This window comes from Stegodyphus dumicola, chromosome X2 (assembly GCF_044657685.1).
Source record: "Stegodyphus dumicola isolate Sdum_Otavi_A_Nest chromosome X2, ASM4465768v1".
NCBI lineage: Eukaryota > Metazoa > Arthropoda > Arachnida > Araneae > Eresidae > Stegodyphus > Stegodyphus dumicola.
Window position 1 is genome coordinate 169,065,017 of NC_140781.1, and position 16,592 is coordinate 169,081,608.

General features: G+C 34.8%; 1 protein-coding gene across 3 annotated transcripts in view; it reads right to left on the reverse strand.

Annotated features, from left to right (window-relative positions):
• Positions 1-625: 625 nt before the first annotated feature.
• LOC118191622 (glutamate receptor ionotropic, kainate 2-like) overlaps positions 626-16,592 on the reverse strand; it is a 65,586-nt gene continuing 49,619 nt past the window's right edge. Inside the window, exons 14-16 of one of the 3 annotated variants that reach the window (XM_035362456.2) lie at positions 8,809-9,068; positions 5,329-5,357; positions 1,141-1,278 (exon numbers count right to left, since the gene is read on the reverse strand). In XM_035362456.2, coding sequence (XP_035218347.1) covers positions 5,346-5,357; positions 8,809-9,068 — 272 coding nt within the window. In that variant the 3' untranslated portion in view covers positions 1,141-1,278; positions 5,329-5,345. Of the gene's footprint in view, positions 1,279-5,328; positions 5,358-8,808; positions 9,069-16,592 lie in introns of all 3 variants that reach the window. The other 2 variants (XM_035362449.2, XM_035362461.2) reach the window with 2 other exon arrangements.

Consider the following 16,592-nt stretch of genomic DNA (forward strand, 5'->3'; position numbering starts at 1 on the left):
TGTTCAAAATATTGTGTCTCTACACACGTGTCATTGGTTCGCGACCCCTGCCTCAGAGCATATATCAAACTCATATATATATATATATATATATATATATATATATATATATATATATAAATGATGAGTTTTAAATGTACATTTAATTTGTGAGACACCTTCAAAAACGCAAGGTGGACTTCTGTGTAATACAGTTTCATTGTCTACAAGTTATTTTTTTCTTAGCCATGCTGCATCCCAGAGACAGAGAGGTCTGATCTGTGTATATTTATAAGATTAATATGTAATTAATAAGAAGCAGCATTTCAGGATAACCAGAAATTATTTTAAAATATATGCAAGCTTTTCGAATGGTAATTATTTTGAAGCAATGCATTCAAGATTTCTGCAAATAAAGACTTCGTGAGTCCATCATAATCATATTTACCTGATGCTATGCATTTCAGTTTAAATGGTTTTAATGTTATTATAACATGTTTTTCATACTAAAGTAATCCATAATAATGGAAAACTCTCATTGGTAACTTCATTACTTAAGCTGTTTACTGACGAGTTCTCCCGTCTCTTAGTGTTAAGGCTTCATCTTTTACAGAGTGTAATTATCTATTTGAAAAAGAAACTTAACTACAAACCATCGCAAAAATTTTATTTCTAGATACAGTTATATGTTCAAGATTTTGTACATTTATCTTGCTTTGAAGTTCTAGTAAGTCATTTACATGCCTCATAATTTCATAAAATGAATGTCTGAACAAGTTTCACAGTTTCTGAGCTCTGTATTGTATTCTCGCAAAGTTTCTGAAAGCTAGTACAAAACAGTGTAAATAGAGAACTCAAAAATCATGTTGCAGAGAAATTACATCAAAATGAAGCACTGTATTAGTCAGTCACGTTACAAATGAAAGCAACTAAATAAAAGTATAAAAATACAAATAGGATGCCACTGTCTTCTTTATCTCAAGACGACTAAAAGAAATTTCTCTTCATTGGTAAAAACAATACTGTTGGGTGGGACTGAATTTTGAACCGATTGACAGAGTTTGCTCTACTGAGTCTACTGTATGAAAATTTGATGACGAAAGTCAAATGGACCGGAAGTCACGACAGGAAATCCTGGCTCGAGACAGTATTGAAACTGGTTGCAGAGTGCAGCACAAACTCATTGTCTGTACTGCCGCGGGTGATGTCCCCATCTAGATAATTGGGTACCGGACGACTGGAACCGCGACATTTGCAGATATCTTGCAGCTCGTGTAACATCTCCAGGAGTACCATCCTCTGTAGAGAGATTAAGAAGTCATTAATCAGATTAATCAACAAATATATGGATAGATAACTTATACAAAATAATCAAATTATGGCGAGTGATTCCCCTCTTCCCTTCAGAGCAGTGCTAGAGGAGCATAATTTTTTACAGCTGAATAACCGCTACCCTCCCCATGCTTTTGAGAGAAGACCATGCTTTGGAGCGTAGTAAGTATTTTAAGTGTTACGAACATGTAAAGGTCTGTACACTTACCCTTAATCAACAATTCCCAATGAAACAATCATAAATTTAATTATATTAAGTTATAAAGCATCAATTACCGAAATAATCACTGAAATATGATTTTATGTTTCTAATAATCTTTTGTATGTAATTTAATAAAAACTTTTTTGAAAGAAATCTATGCATCATACGCGTTCTACAGTTATATTAAAATTTACAGACTATAACACTTTTATACACGAATTTAATAGTTTATAAACGATAGCATAAAAAAGTGCATATAATGATAAAACATGAACAAGAAATATTCCTTGAATTCATTAACTTCGTAAGTTAGGATGAAATATAAAATAAATGGGAATATATTTGGTTTGCTAAAGATTTTATATATTTATTTTAATGCAAGAAATAACAAAGAAAACGATTGTTTAACTTAAGAAGGTGAAATATTTCTTCCAGAACTAAATTAATTCATGCTTAGATTAATTCATGTTAATTAATTTATGCTTAAAAAGACATTAATGTAGTATAATTAGAAAGAAAAAGGAAATCTTCATCTCGGCAAATGTGTCACTAAATTATATAAAAAAATTCTAGAATAAGCAAAGTTCAGTCTATGCAGAATAATCTTGAGCTGCTAGAAAAGTTCTCGTCGTTTCACAACTCGACAAAAATATCTCTTTATCAAAATGTTCTTGTAATTTTTGCTGTAGTGTTAGGTAAACGGAGAGCATAATGCAACACAAAAAGTGCATACAGATTAAACACATCCTTTAAGAATAAATTTTGATTTGCCTTTAGTAAGAAAAGCAAATCCGCATCTGTATGCTTTATGGCTTCAAATCCAGGCTGCGTTCTGTTACATCGAGTTCTGAAATTAACATTGCATTCTAGGAGGTATTCGGTGAGAAGGCAATGCAAGTGTTACTGGTTTAAACGCGGAACGACAATCGCAGTATCAAACTTGTTTACCGAAAGCCTTTTTTGGATGTCTTTCGACAGTAGATTTTTACAGACTCAAATTTAATTCTGCACAGCTTGCAGAGATTTTAGGAATGCATTACATTAATGCGATTTACAAAATACGTATACATTGCTGCAAAGCAAGCTCACTCATAATCGAGGTGTGGAAGCCCTTACTTTTCCGCCATGTGCACATCTTATTGCATTCCATCGGGTTGAAACATAGAACCTCTACATCTATGAGAGTCATGTGAACTTGAATGAAGAGGTAGAAGCCTGGTTAGGTCTCAGTCAACACAAGGATCCACTTGTAGAAAGTAATTTTGTGTACTTGATGATATTCATAGCGTAATTTTTTAACTGCTGATTCTGTTTGCTACTAGAATCATCAAACTATACTGTTAACAGCCACATCATCAGTTTGGCAAACTCACGATGTGTTTATAACCCAGTGCTATTTGATTTTTACAAGACTAAATGTAGATCGATCAACCTATGAGGTATTTCTCCCGCCTTCCTAGCGTGACTTTGTGGTCTAGTGGTTCTGCACGCTGGGCCGGTATTCCAGAGGTCCGTGGTTCGATTCCCGGCGAAGGCAATTGCTCATTTTTCATCTCTCCGGCTTTTACAATTAACCTAATGTCTACAAACCATCCAGACATTACTGCAATTCGACTGTGAAATTATCCACTGTGCACTGCATGACCCAGTCTTTTCACTATAACAACTTTTATTTTTAATAACTACCCTCAACAACGCTTTTAAAAGAAATTCAGGGAATCTTAGTTTCAATGGTATTTAATTTGTTGACTTACACGTAAATCAGCTATTCAGCAAAGACCTATGCGAGACACAGCATGCGCTAAGAAATATTTTCGTCAGCGTCGTACAATATCCTGAGTAGCTACCCGAGATACAACATTCAGCTACGAACCTTCTGTTTAAACTAGTGCTGGAAGAAACTCGTTCCTCTGAAAAGTCTATATGTTCCTGTAAAGATTAGTCGCTAGATGTGGTAACCCATAACAGTCTATTACACATTTTCCGCTTGCTAAACTGTGCTTCTAAGGAAGAGGTCTTCGTTAATAGAGTCGAGAAGAAGAAAATTGATATGCTTCTTCACTTTTAAGCCAGTTCAAGTGCATGAAGACGGAATAAGAAATCGTTCTGAACATACTTAGGAGGTCATCGATAATGACTGGGCTTTATTGGGAAGGGGGAGATTTACAGTTTGGGACAATATAAGCATTCTTGATATGCTTCTATAGAGCCAGGCTTTCCAGCACGCTAATATTTCTTAAATGCTTTCCAGCACGCTTCTGATTTATTTAAGATTGCAAATGATAACGTAAATTATACTCTGCGATTGCTGAAGATGAAATATTAACAGAAGTAAAAGGAAAAAATAACTTTTTATATCTAACTTATAACGAAATCCGAACTTGCTGAAGAGAGCAGTACATTCATTTACATTAAAGTCATAATCTAAATTGTACATTATACTGCGCTCCAAATATTGAGGAACAAACACTTTTTTGTATGTAGTATTAAAAAATTGGTATTCTTATAAATAGCACAATGATTTTCTTTACGTTTTAATATTGTTTTAAATTATGCTTTTTGATTTAAAAACGCACAAAGTAAAGTTTTCCATAAACTGCATCAGAGTTTTTATTGAAATGAATTCATTTACAATAAAGAAAATTTGTAGGAAAAATTGGAAAAATAAGTCTTATTATTGAATACATCTTCCTCTGGCCAAAGCAAAATCTCGATAATATGGTCTTGATAAGAACAGTCTTTCTGTTTCCCTCTAATATTCACATATGACTGATACGTAATCGAGAAGGCCATTAAATAATGAATGAACTTAAGTTGGTCGAAGAATCCGAACATAGCCTTTTATTAAAAGGAAAGAATGATTAACAGCACTAGTATACACTATGATTATCAAGAATTTTATCTGATACCTCTGAGCATTCATATGCAAAAATGTCAAAAATGTCTGCCCAGACCGTGTAACTGCTACCTCAGTAATTTTCTCAGTTTTATGGTTCCTTCTTCTCTCCAAAATTATAGCAAAATGCAGTCAGTTAATATTATTAGGGTAGGGTTAATTATTAATATTACTGATCTATATAGTTATCGGCTCAAAATAATCAGCTGTATAGCTCAGATTATATTTTTATTATTCTACAATATTCAAATATTCTATGGATTTGGCTACGAAAATTCAAAAGGGTCTTCTTTCATAAAATATAAGTATATCAATTTTTCTTTTAATAGTAGCAGCGAATGCCCCTTCTGTTATTACAAAATGCTCAGCTACTAGTTAAGAAACTTTAAAAATTGTAAAAAATCTGTCTTCTTGCAGAAATAACAACAAAATTCTTATCAGGGTCATTTGTAAAATGTGGACGACTCAGTACTGGTCTCTTTGACTTTGAAATTTAGCTTTGATAACTCCATAGTTAGACATCCTGCTGTATCAGTCTCTAACAGACCTGTTTTCAGCTACCAGAACCTTCTGTTTAATTGACGACAAGCTATGTAATGTTTATAAGATGTAATTCTTGTAATAAATATTAAAGATTCGCCAGTGCTTATTAAGAAACATTGAAAGATGTAGAAATATTCTACTTGTTTATTTATTTACAGTCTACGGTAAATAATAAAGCTCCTTTACTGAATGAGTAATTACTTTATTAGAATAAGAGTTTTTATTATTCTTTTCGCAAATTATTTCAAATATGTGTATATTTTTTCCAATGTCATACAGAAATAATTGTCAACAGCAAATTATTAAAATGTTATTTTGAAAGCATTTATCACGCATTTAAAAATACAAATATTATATATATATAAAATAATCTTACCTTTAAAATGCTTCTCACTATGAGAAAGGCTTTGCGTGTAAAGAGAAAAGGAGGAAGTTAGATTGGGAACTTAACATTTCTCTGTTATACCTTCGTAATGGATTATGATAATAAGAGCAAAACAAACATATTACAAATATTTTCAAAGAAGCAAAGCAATATTTCTTTCATTAGAAAAATGGTCAGGGAATCCCAATTGTAAAATGTTTTAATAGTTCTGTAACCATATTTGATTATTATACATAATACTGTTATAGTTTTTATATGTTAGTTATGAGTGAAATATTAAGTTGCATCTTATCTAGAATTTTTTATATGGAGAATTCTAATGTTCTGCTGGTTAGTTTTTTAATGCTAGTTAGTTGCACTCTCATGTTTTTTATTACCTTGAAGGATTAAATTATATATAGTCAACTTGAAGAAAAATGGTATATTGATCTTTTTCACTGAAATTTGATATATAGAATGCCTGCAGCGATAATTGAACTCTTCTTACAAATTTGCACTAAAAAAATCTTCCCGAAAATTCAGAATGCATTTGAAAGGTAAATTTTACAAATGTCATGTTTTCAATTAAAATATATATCGAGCGTGAGACGGATGAACTGAAATGAGAAAAGTAAAATACCTAATTAAAGATAAGGCAAGTAGATTAATATATAATAAGGAAATATTTATAGACACAAATATATATATATATAAATATGTATGTACATAACAGATATTTACTGTAGTGACGTGAAAAGGAAAAGAAATGGTATTGGTGATTTTTTATGATGGTTCGCAGTAAAGATGGAAAGTTAGTCATGGCCGTTTGATTCAGTTCTTTATATACGGCGTAGCATTACTGATATAAACATTAAGGGAATGCGTCTAAAATATTTAGCCTCTGGTCCGATATTTCAAAGGCAACCAGGTGTCCGCGCTTGCATGTGGTCATACAATATAATCAAAACAAGATCTAGGTAAGCATACAACATAACTCTCAAGGTAAACTCGTTGTGGGATGTCGAACGTAGTCAAAGTGGCAGGTGATATCACAGTGCATTGAAATAAAACATCAGTTTCCGCTGTATATTGGGAAAAAGAGCGATTCTTTTTGGATTGCGGAAGACGCAGAGCGCTATTTTATAGACTGCCTCTTCGATTACGGATCGAGCTGGCAGCACCAATTCTCATTCGCTTTGACGATGACTCGCAGAAAGAATGAATTCGTATGGTCGCACATGATAATGAATCACCAGCAGTTTGCATCCGTTTTGATCTCTGCCTGTTTGTCAATTTGTGAGATACAAGCTGGGAACAGATCTTCCATTTACTTAAATCTTAATAGACAATATCATTGCTCACCGTGTTTTTGTTAAAGTCCACTTCCTTCTCCATCAATCGCAGAATCAGGCATCTATCTCGTACCAGCATGTGTCGGCTCACTTATCAGGGTCAATGTTCCTTCTTACCTTCTTCGGGAACATACAAGGACCTGACTCGGAACAGAGAGCTTACTAAAGCTATGTTCACTAATTGTGGTAAGTAGACAGGATACACATGAAGGGTATACAAAACCCTTTATTTTTCTCTATATACAATAACTTCCGTACTTCGGAATACACTGACCCGCCACTTGGGGTCTAACGTAAAAGTATAAAAATAAAACTAAACTCTAATTTAACTTTAAACTAATAAACGTGGAAGATTGGCCTTATATTAACAGGAAGGCGTATGTAGTACAGATAACTGAGAACACTACAATACGTTTACAAGTTATCAAGAGGATTAAAACCTCTGGCCTGGAAGGCAACAAGCAACTGCGTAACTTCTAAGGTAAGCGGCCTGCTTCGAACTCACTGCTTCCTCTCTCTCGCTTGGCAAAAAGCCACAACTTAAATACTTGGCGTTCGCCAGACAAACTTTGCATAAAAACCTTAACGCTTATAATTCTGGCCGGAAGTAGAAAATAAGAAGTGATAGTAAAGATTTAAAATAAAATAAACGTTAGTAAAACTTAAGATCCTTACACACTGATCATGTGAAAGTTCTGTTTGTCAACAGTGAACACGGATATGGCTCATCTTCAATCGTTTCGTTGCGAAAGCGTGTGAAACGTCGTAAACATATTTTTTGCTCACGGATTCCATCTCGTGCATTTCCAATAACATTTCATGCTTCTGTATCGCCGTGTACTCAAAATTATAGCAGAAAATGATGTTCACTCATTGCTCCATTGCAGTCTCATCTGATTACGTTCGACTTCCTGTAACAAGTGTATCCTTTTACTGCCATACTACTATATTCCATACTACAGGCCGCTTCTCGACAAGTCTCCGGTCTATGTGAGCGCACCTAGCCCGTGCTGTCATTGAGATATCGGACCACTCAAAAAAAATTTTAGGCATCCCACGTATGGCTCAACAGACATGCCTTCTATTCAATTACAAATGCAAGTTTCACAATTTTAAAGTATTACGAGAAAAAGAAGATGCTGCGAATTACAGCGTAACAGGACAGAGGCAGGAGTGAAAAGAACATTTTTTTATGTTACTGATGTTAGATTAAAAATGATGAAATTACTTTTCTCAGTAAATAGCCTTGTATCGCATTATTACTAGCGGCTGATAAAAGTTTCGGTTTAATTATAATTGGATTAAAAATTAATTTTTGCTTTTACTGCTAAGTAAGTGTGTGCTTCGTTAACACTGTAAGAGAATCATGATAGGGACTAATTTTGAAATGATGCATTTCAGAAGATTGCTATAAACCTTTCACTAGTTTTAGGATAGAGAAAAAATTGCCGAATTAAAAGTTAGACTTCAGGGGCTTAATTTTGTTAAAATTTTGTCCTTAGGATATATATCAAATAACTTAAAAGTTTAAAATAATTATAAAACATTTTTAAATATTTCTTTTTTAATATAGCATTTATGTCAATGTAACCTCAGTGCACATTTTGTTATCCAAACAATTGAGATTAAGCATTGCTTTCTACACTAATCATAATTTAAATTAAATGTTTGTTTTAGTGTGTAATGATAAATAGCGTTATACTATATTGCTGAATATTAGTAAGGTCTCAAACAAAACATTTCAACTAATAATTTTTCTGCATTAGGATATCCTTTGGGATATTTTGAAGAATAATGTTTATTTAGAAGAATTGTTTATGCAAGATTTGCATACGATTTCTTTTGGTATTAAAATAATCTTTAGTAGTATATGATGCAGAACTTTATACAGATTTTGCTTTCACATTAAATCATACATTTAAACTTCAAGTTTCATTTAAAGTTCACATGAAATTGGCATTTGCTTTCGAACGTTCAGTTAACATTTATATTTGGTCCTTGAATTGGGTTGATAAAACAGAATATTTTCCTTGCATTACATGAAGTTTTCCCCTTAAAATTTACTAAAAGGAAGCAATATGATCACTTTGGAGAAATAATGAACATATGTGAGCTCTGAAGAAATCTAAAGTAAACTCACCCTTTCATCGCGGGGAATCTTTTTTGTCCTCCATATAAATTCAAAGACGGCAATGATGGCAGCCATACCTAGTCCTGCTAGGAGAACTACAAACACGCCGCCTACGCTAGGAAGACCCAATTCATTAGCAGAACTCGGCTTTTTAACATCCTCTTTGCACTTAACCTCTTTTTTCCACCATCTTTCCTTCAACTCATGTAACACGCCATCTTCTTGCAATTTCAGTATCTCGGTTGATATATGTGTTCTATATGGGGAACCTAAAACAGTTCCGTTTGATTAGAATAAGTTGTATTTATATGTGGTTAACTTATTATATCGCATTGTATAAGAAATTATATACCTCACCATTTTTTACTTTGAAATATTCAATATTCTTAGATATACTAGATAATCATCAATCGCTAATCAATCCCTAGACGTGCAGTCAAGATATAAACTCCTTATTCCGGCAACAAAGCGAAACAAAAAAGAGAGCGACATAGAAACGAAAAGAAATCGTTATTCCCTACAATTTTTATTTTTCATTTATTATTATAATTGTTTACTTTAAAAAAAAGTTAGTATATTTAATTGGTACCAAAAGAAAAAACATTTTACTCATGCTTTTAAATCTACCGCATAAATTAGAGAAAATGTCAGTGACGTGCTGTGAATGAAAGAAATTAAATAATGCTACTGATAAGGAAAGAGTTTAAACCTTGAACTCTAACTTTTTTTGAAAAATGTATACTGTATTTACTTTTATATTCCCAAGCTTTCTCCTATTAATTTTACAGCCAGAAAACATTTAAATTATTATACAGTTGTAGAGACATTAGGTTATGTTTTAGGAAGCAGGCAAGATGAAAAATTAGCAACGCCTTCGCCGGACATCGAACCGCGGACCTCTCAATTACGCGCCGAGCGTGCAGACAACTACAACACGAAGGCTCGTTAAGAAGGCGGGAGAAATACCTTATACAGTGACCCATAAAACTATTGAGGCTTAGGAAGCTTTTAACTATTTAGTAATAAAAATTCAGTTATGACTCAAAAACTAAATATTTTTATTGCCTTCTGTTCTAAATATCATACTAAATCTGTTATGGTGAATACCTTTAAATAAACCAAATAAATAAAAGAAATTGTTTAAATATCTTATCTTTAAGTACGAAATTAAGATTGAAAAAAGTATTGGTGATTTGCAGTACAACTGTTATATGTTATTCTAGCAGCCATTTTTTATCAAAGGAACCCTGCAAAAAAAGAGTTTCAGAGTTAGAAAGTTCAGGGACTAGGTTGTTAACATGAGTTGAATAAATACCGATCATATTTTAGATATTGAGAAACTTAAAATTTTTAAAGTTTTTTTTTGGAGTCTCGAAACATTTGAGAGAGGAAAAAAAGGTAAAAAGAAAAGAAACCTAGTGTTCAAAACATAATTTAAAATAACTTAAAACAAACTTTATGGAACATCCCCCCAATAAAACATCCAAAGAGTTTCATTAAAAACGAAAAAATACTAGAAGGTTAGAAATATTATGGGCAATCCTAAAACCACTGTAATTAAATTTATTTTTGAAGTCTTTTCATCAGCTTGAGTTTTTCCTTCCACCAGCCAGAATTCTTGTTTTTTTTTCGGCCTTGTCACCGTACTGCCACGTCTGCGTTGGCTTATGGTTGGCCGTCCTACGCCAATTTTCTCGCCGCACTACATTTTTACCGCTGCCACAAGGCTCCCAGCCCTCCGATTCCTTAGATTTACTTAGCCCTTTATTCTGCCTTTCCTTGTTTCTCAACTTTTTTGCCATTGGCACTTTTTCATCAACCGGCTCTCTGCACCTCCTCACCATTTCTATTCCCAGGGCTAACCTTTCTTCTCAAATTCTTTAACCCTTCTTAAACCTTATCCATTACTTCTGCCTGGATTCCGTTTTCTCTCAGAAATGGCATATCCTCGCTATCGTAAAATTTCTTGACCTGATCAATTAAACACAAAAATTTAAAATGAAACTCAAAAATGGTCGTTTTGGTTTTAAAAAGCTTACAATTGACGTTATTTTGGAAGTGCATTTCTTGCAAAAAAGTAAGTTACAAAACATGGCAACATTAACCATGGATGAAATGAGTACAGTTTTAATGAGTATACTAAGATAAACAGCTCCTAGCGTGCCTTCGTGGTGTAGTAGTTCTGCACGCTGGCCGGTATTCCAAAGGTCCGTGGTTCGATTCCCGGCGAAGGTGTTTGCTAATTTTTCATTTTGCCTGGTTCCAAAAATAATCCTAATGTCTCTACATTGGCGCCCGAACTAAAAGGGTGTTGGATGATAATTCTCCTCACCCAGGATTTGGCGATTCGGTCCCCTAAAAACCCCAGTCGCTCTTTAAAGAGGGGGAATATATAAGATATTTCTACCACCTTCTTGACGAGCGCCTTCGTGGTGTAGTGGTCTGCACGCTCAGCGCGTGATTGAGAAGTTCGCGGTTCGATTCTCGGCAAAGGCATTGCCTTTTTTTTTATCTCTCCTGTTTCGAAATAATCTAATGTCTCTACAACTGTGACTCTTCTTATCGGTGCCATCTTTTTTCTAAATTCTTTCTGTTGCGATTTTCTTTCAATCCCGTGCCGATTTCCATCATTTTTCTTCTATGGCAGAACTTTCCAGCTTTTCTCAACAGGCCTATATTCATAGTTTCTCGGATACCCCCTCCGAGTCTTTCGATATTCCACCTTTATATGTCTACTTTCATATTTAGTTGCTAATTGAAACAAGTCATTTATATGCTTTAAGGGCTTCTTAATTTGAAAAAAATCTTGTACATTTGGAACAATAGCGGGATTACTATCTCCAAGATTTTACGCTCTTATTCATTCCCGTACAATAACTTACATTGTTTTAATTTTCGTAATATAAACTTAGTTAATTCCTCGCCCTCCGTTTGAAATCGATTATACAACTCCACCCTGTTTCAAGGGCAGGAATGCCTTCAAAAGAGTTGTTTAAAAGATTCATACGAATAATTCGGCGCACCGAAAGTGAATAACAACGTTTTCCGAATAAATTTATAGCAGTTCAAAGCTTGCCTTTTTAACATAGATGGGACTATCACTACCTTCTGGAACACCGGTGTAGCGTACAACGCAAAATCAGTTTCAATTTCTTCTAAAAAGTGCAATATGGATCCTGTTCCATCAAATAAAGCGTTCGGCTTGACAGTCGCCTTTAACACGTCTGTTAAGCGCCTACATTATTCTAGTCGATCACTTCCTTGCCTGGGGCTAACATGCTTCTATCTAATACATCATAATCACATGGTCTTTTCACCGTTACGACTTTATCTTTCGCAACTCTTTATACCACCAAATTACGTTACATAAAATAAAAGAATCTTGCAATAACTTTTCTACAACTTACCACGCGGGCGTCAATTACAAATACTTAGCTAGTACAATTATAGTCTCAATAAAGTGTTACCTGTGTTCTGCGAGGTTCGGCCTAAAGTAAACCCTGAAAGAATAGACTTTCTTCCTATCGGAAGTAAGTCCAAACTCTCCCACTTCTATTCGTAAAATTATACACTTTAGAAAAAAATGCATCCTATTCATGAGGACTGTGACACCACGTGTAATCTCTAAGTTTAGTTTACAAACAGCGAGGCGGTGTCCAGAAGACCAGGACAAGGTCAACCAAGAGCCATAACGACCAATTTCGACAGGTATTTGGTATTTTCAGTAAATTTCCAAAGGATGTCTACTGCCATACAACTGTCTTGTGACCTCGCTCAGGAACATGACTTTCAAGGAAGATAATTTCCAAAAGATCCATGAGACAGGACTATATGCCAGAAAGCTCGCTATTTGCATCTCAGCCAATTCTTCCCACAAAAGAGAGCGTTTACAATGGTGCATACAACAGCAACACTGGACACTGCTTCAGTGGGCTAATGTTCTCTTCATAGATGAGTCCAGATTCAGTCTACAACCTGATTCTTGCCGATTATTGATATGAGGAAACCTGGGAACTGATACTATCTCAGCAACATCATGGAAGGGGACTATTATATTGGAGGAGGAGTGATGGTTTCGGTAGGGATTATGTAAGAAACCTGCTCCATCATGGAAAGGGACTATTATGTTGGAGGAGGAGTGATGGTTTGGGTAGGGATTATGTAAGAAACCTGCTCACCGCTCCATGTATTTAACACTGGTTCCGTGAATGCCCAGAGGTACAGGCAGGAAATCCTAGAGGCATATGTGCGACATTTCAGGGGTGCTGTTGGCCTTGAGTTCACTTTTATGAACGACAGTTCACGACCACATAGGGCCCACCTTGTGGATGGCTATTTGGAAAGCGAGGCTATTCGCCGAATGGATTGGCCAGCCAGACCTCCTGACCTTAATCCTATTAAACATACTTAGGATGTTCTTCGGAGGACTACTGCAATACGCCATACTCTAACTAGAACCATTTAGGTGTTAAAAACTGCTGTAGTGGAAGGGTGGGTGCGACATCCACAGGCACTCTTGAATTCTTTTGTTAACAGCGTGGCTACTCGTTGTGCAAGTCAGATGCGATACTTTGTACAGATAATGCTGTATTGTCATGTAAAAGAAACCATTGCTCAGAATAAAAAAATTCCTTCCTAGCTTACTTTATCCAGTATCTTAATGAAAAAAGCCTTGTGAAAATACTGATTAATTGATTGATTTTCAGGTATAAATTCATGGTGAATAAGTCCTTTGTAAACAAAAAATCCAATCTGCTTCACCTTAGTCTTTGATTTCGATATCCGGGCCTTTATTTTTTTTTGTATTGGAGTAGACTCTCCTTTCCACCTGTACATTCATATTATTTCTGAGTCGTTTCGTAGGCGCCCGCTCTCATTTCCCGCTCCACTATAAGAAACCAGCAGTTGTCCTACTCCCAGTAGTTAGTAAATCTTCACAGCTAGCTTTTCTATCTTCGTTTTGCTGTTCTGTAGAAATCGGAAGCACAAATCTAGTACATATTTTCCTCATTTACAGATTTTCTACTGAAATTAACTTTAAGCTTTCTTTAGCTATCACAAGCATGTCAGAAATTTGCTGAGTTTTTACATGTCGATCAGCTTTTGCCAAATAAAGAATTTTCTCTATTTTCCGCAGTCTTTGCAGTTGAAGAGCGCCCTGTCTTTGGTTCATCTTTAACGATTTCGTGCCCGCATTTAAAGCGATTGTACCATTCATACACTTGTGTTCTTGACAAAGATGCATCACCATTTACTGTTCGAATCATCTCTAATGTTTCGGTAGCAGATTTACCGAATTTGTAACAAAATTGAATGTTAAAAGTCTTTCTCCATCTCGAAGCAAATTTTTATTCGATGTTTTCTCAATAAATCAAAATGACTCCATCGTCTTGATACGCAAACGACAAAACAGCGAGTTTGAACTAGCTTTAAGCTGAGATGGCACTCTTTCTGAACATACATTTGCTCTTTCGCTTTTTTTATTTTATCGTTCGGTCTTTTAATTTGTTCAGCTACTTTACGGGAGCACCTTGTATTTTAAATGGATTACTGTTTGACTTCTTAGAAGATAATATTTCACTAAATGATTTGTCACCTATGTGGTTACAGCATGACTGTGCTCCAGCACGTAAATTCACAGTACCACGCAATATTTTGAGAAGTACATTTGGAGATAATATTTTTAAACATGGAAGTGCAATGGAATGACCGCCACGATTACAGAACCAAAGCTCTAAGATTTTTTTCTCTGGGTTTTTTAAAAATCAGTGTTTCTGATTAAGGAATCAACAACTCGTATAAACTTGATCAAACATATATTAGTCACGAACGCATGTTTAACACCAATCATGTTTATAGAGAATTCAAGAATACTTTATTCTATGGACATAATTATGCGTGTGAGCTGAAGGCATATATTTCAAATTAATATTAAGCTCAACTAATTTAGTGATGTCTTTGTTTTGTCTTAGACTTTCTCATTTTATAATACACTCTTGAATTATAAGCATGACTGTTTTTCTTAGCATTAGCACAAACTGTGCATTTCAGCATTATGAACCACGCATTTTATTAATTTTTTTATTTTGCTATTATGTATTAAGAAATGTAGCATATTTGTGAGGCAGATTTGTTTTGTTGTTATTTTTATAATTAGTTAATTATTAGAGCCGCGGCTTTCAAACTGGCTGCCGAGACAATAATCAAGAAAAGTAAAATTATGAATAAGAAGGCATGAAAGTACTTAAAAATTGAAATTTAAGTTGTCTTCTATTTCCACTTGTGTACCACTGTTTGAACGTGTTAAGAATTGTTCTCGCATTTCAAGGCAGAAGTAAAACACGCCAAAGGGTAAAACATAAAATTTGTGTAGCAACAACGTTGTGTTGGGAGTAGATTTTACTCAAGACTCTAGCGATTTCGAGGCCAAATAGATATACGTCCCTCTTCATACAAGTGAACATACAGGGTTGGTGAATAGAACTTCAATATTTTCTAGAAACTTTTCATATGCACAAACATTTATTTTCTGATGATATTAATACCATTCCAGTCCTTTCTATCGCTTTTAGAAGACTAACATCTTACATTTTCATGTTTCATTACCATTTTACTCGACAGATGGCGCTGCGTCCATGTGCGCTTGACTCCTGTAATTGCTTTCGATATAAACACAGTCATTGATCGTCACATTTTGCATTCATCTGAGGAACTATGATTTTTGCTATTTGAAATTATCTTTAGTACCTTCTTAATGTATGTTAACTCATCTTGTACTTGAACTGTATGTTACACCACCCCACGAAGTAAAATTCTACAGTGGCAATGTGCCACTTTTATTATTCACATCGTGTTTCTGTGACACCTTTATAGATATATTTACTTTCAGGATGCCATATAAGAAGACAACTGGCAAAACGCCTGCAAATTCATGCAGGCTGGGCCCAGTATAACAGCGGTAAATGGAATGGAATTGCAATTCCACATTTTGCCATTCCACCTCCTAGTTTGTCCTCCTGACGCACCGTCAGCATTCAACTCACTGCATCGCTCGTAGTAGCAACTTATGTGACGACAGCCGGAACAAAGCGAGCAAATTTGCAAATTACTCGCGGCTTAACATCAGAACTGGAACTGGAACTGAACATTTTGGCAGAATTTTTGTTGCTCCTCATGAAGAGTAACATATGTTCGATCACCCTCATAGTCGATAGAGTTTTATCCCAAATGTTGCTGTTTTGCCTAATTTTAGGCTGTGTATTTTCTTAATATATTTTGGTATTCTTTTCGTTTTTTGATTTACTTAGAGATGACCAGATTAAAGCATTTCTTTTAATCTTGCCGAGTTACATTCCTTTTTCTCAAACCTGCCGAAGCATGCTTTTTCTTACAATGAAAGCATGCTTTGGCAGGTTTGATTTTCGTAATTTTTTAATTTTTATTTTCAGTTGATCTTGGGGCTATTTTGATACCGCTTAGTTACCAGCAGTGGCGTAAATAAGGGTATGCAAAGAATGCCGCCGCATAGGGGCCCGAAGGCTTAGGGGGCCTTGAATGTCCTGCTGAACTACATTCACGTGGTTAAATTTAAAAGAAGTCGAATTCTTTTATAAATACTATGGCCAAGGGCAAAGTGCCTTCATGAAAGTTGAATTCAATGTCGGGTATCATATTTAAATGGAACTAAAAAGTCGGGTATCATATTTAAATGGAAATATCCATTTTGACCATTCTCAAATCCATTTGGACGTTTTTTTGGTTACTTTATAAGGTATTTCTCCCGCTTTCCTAGC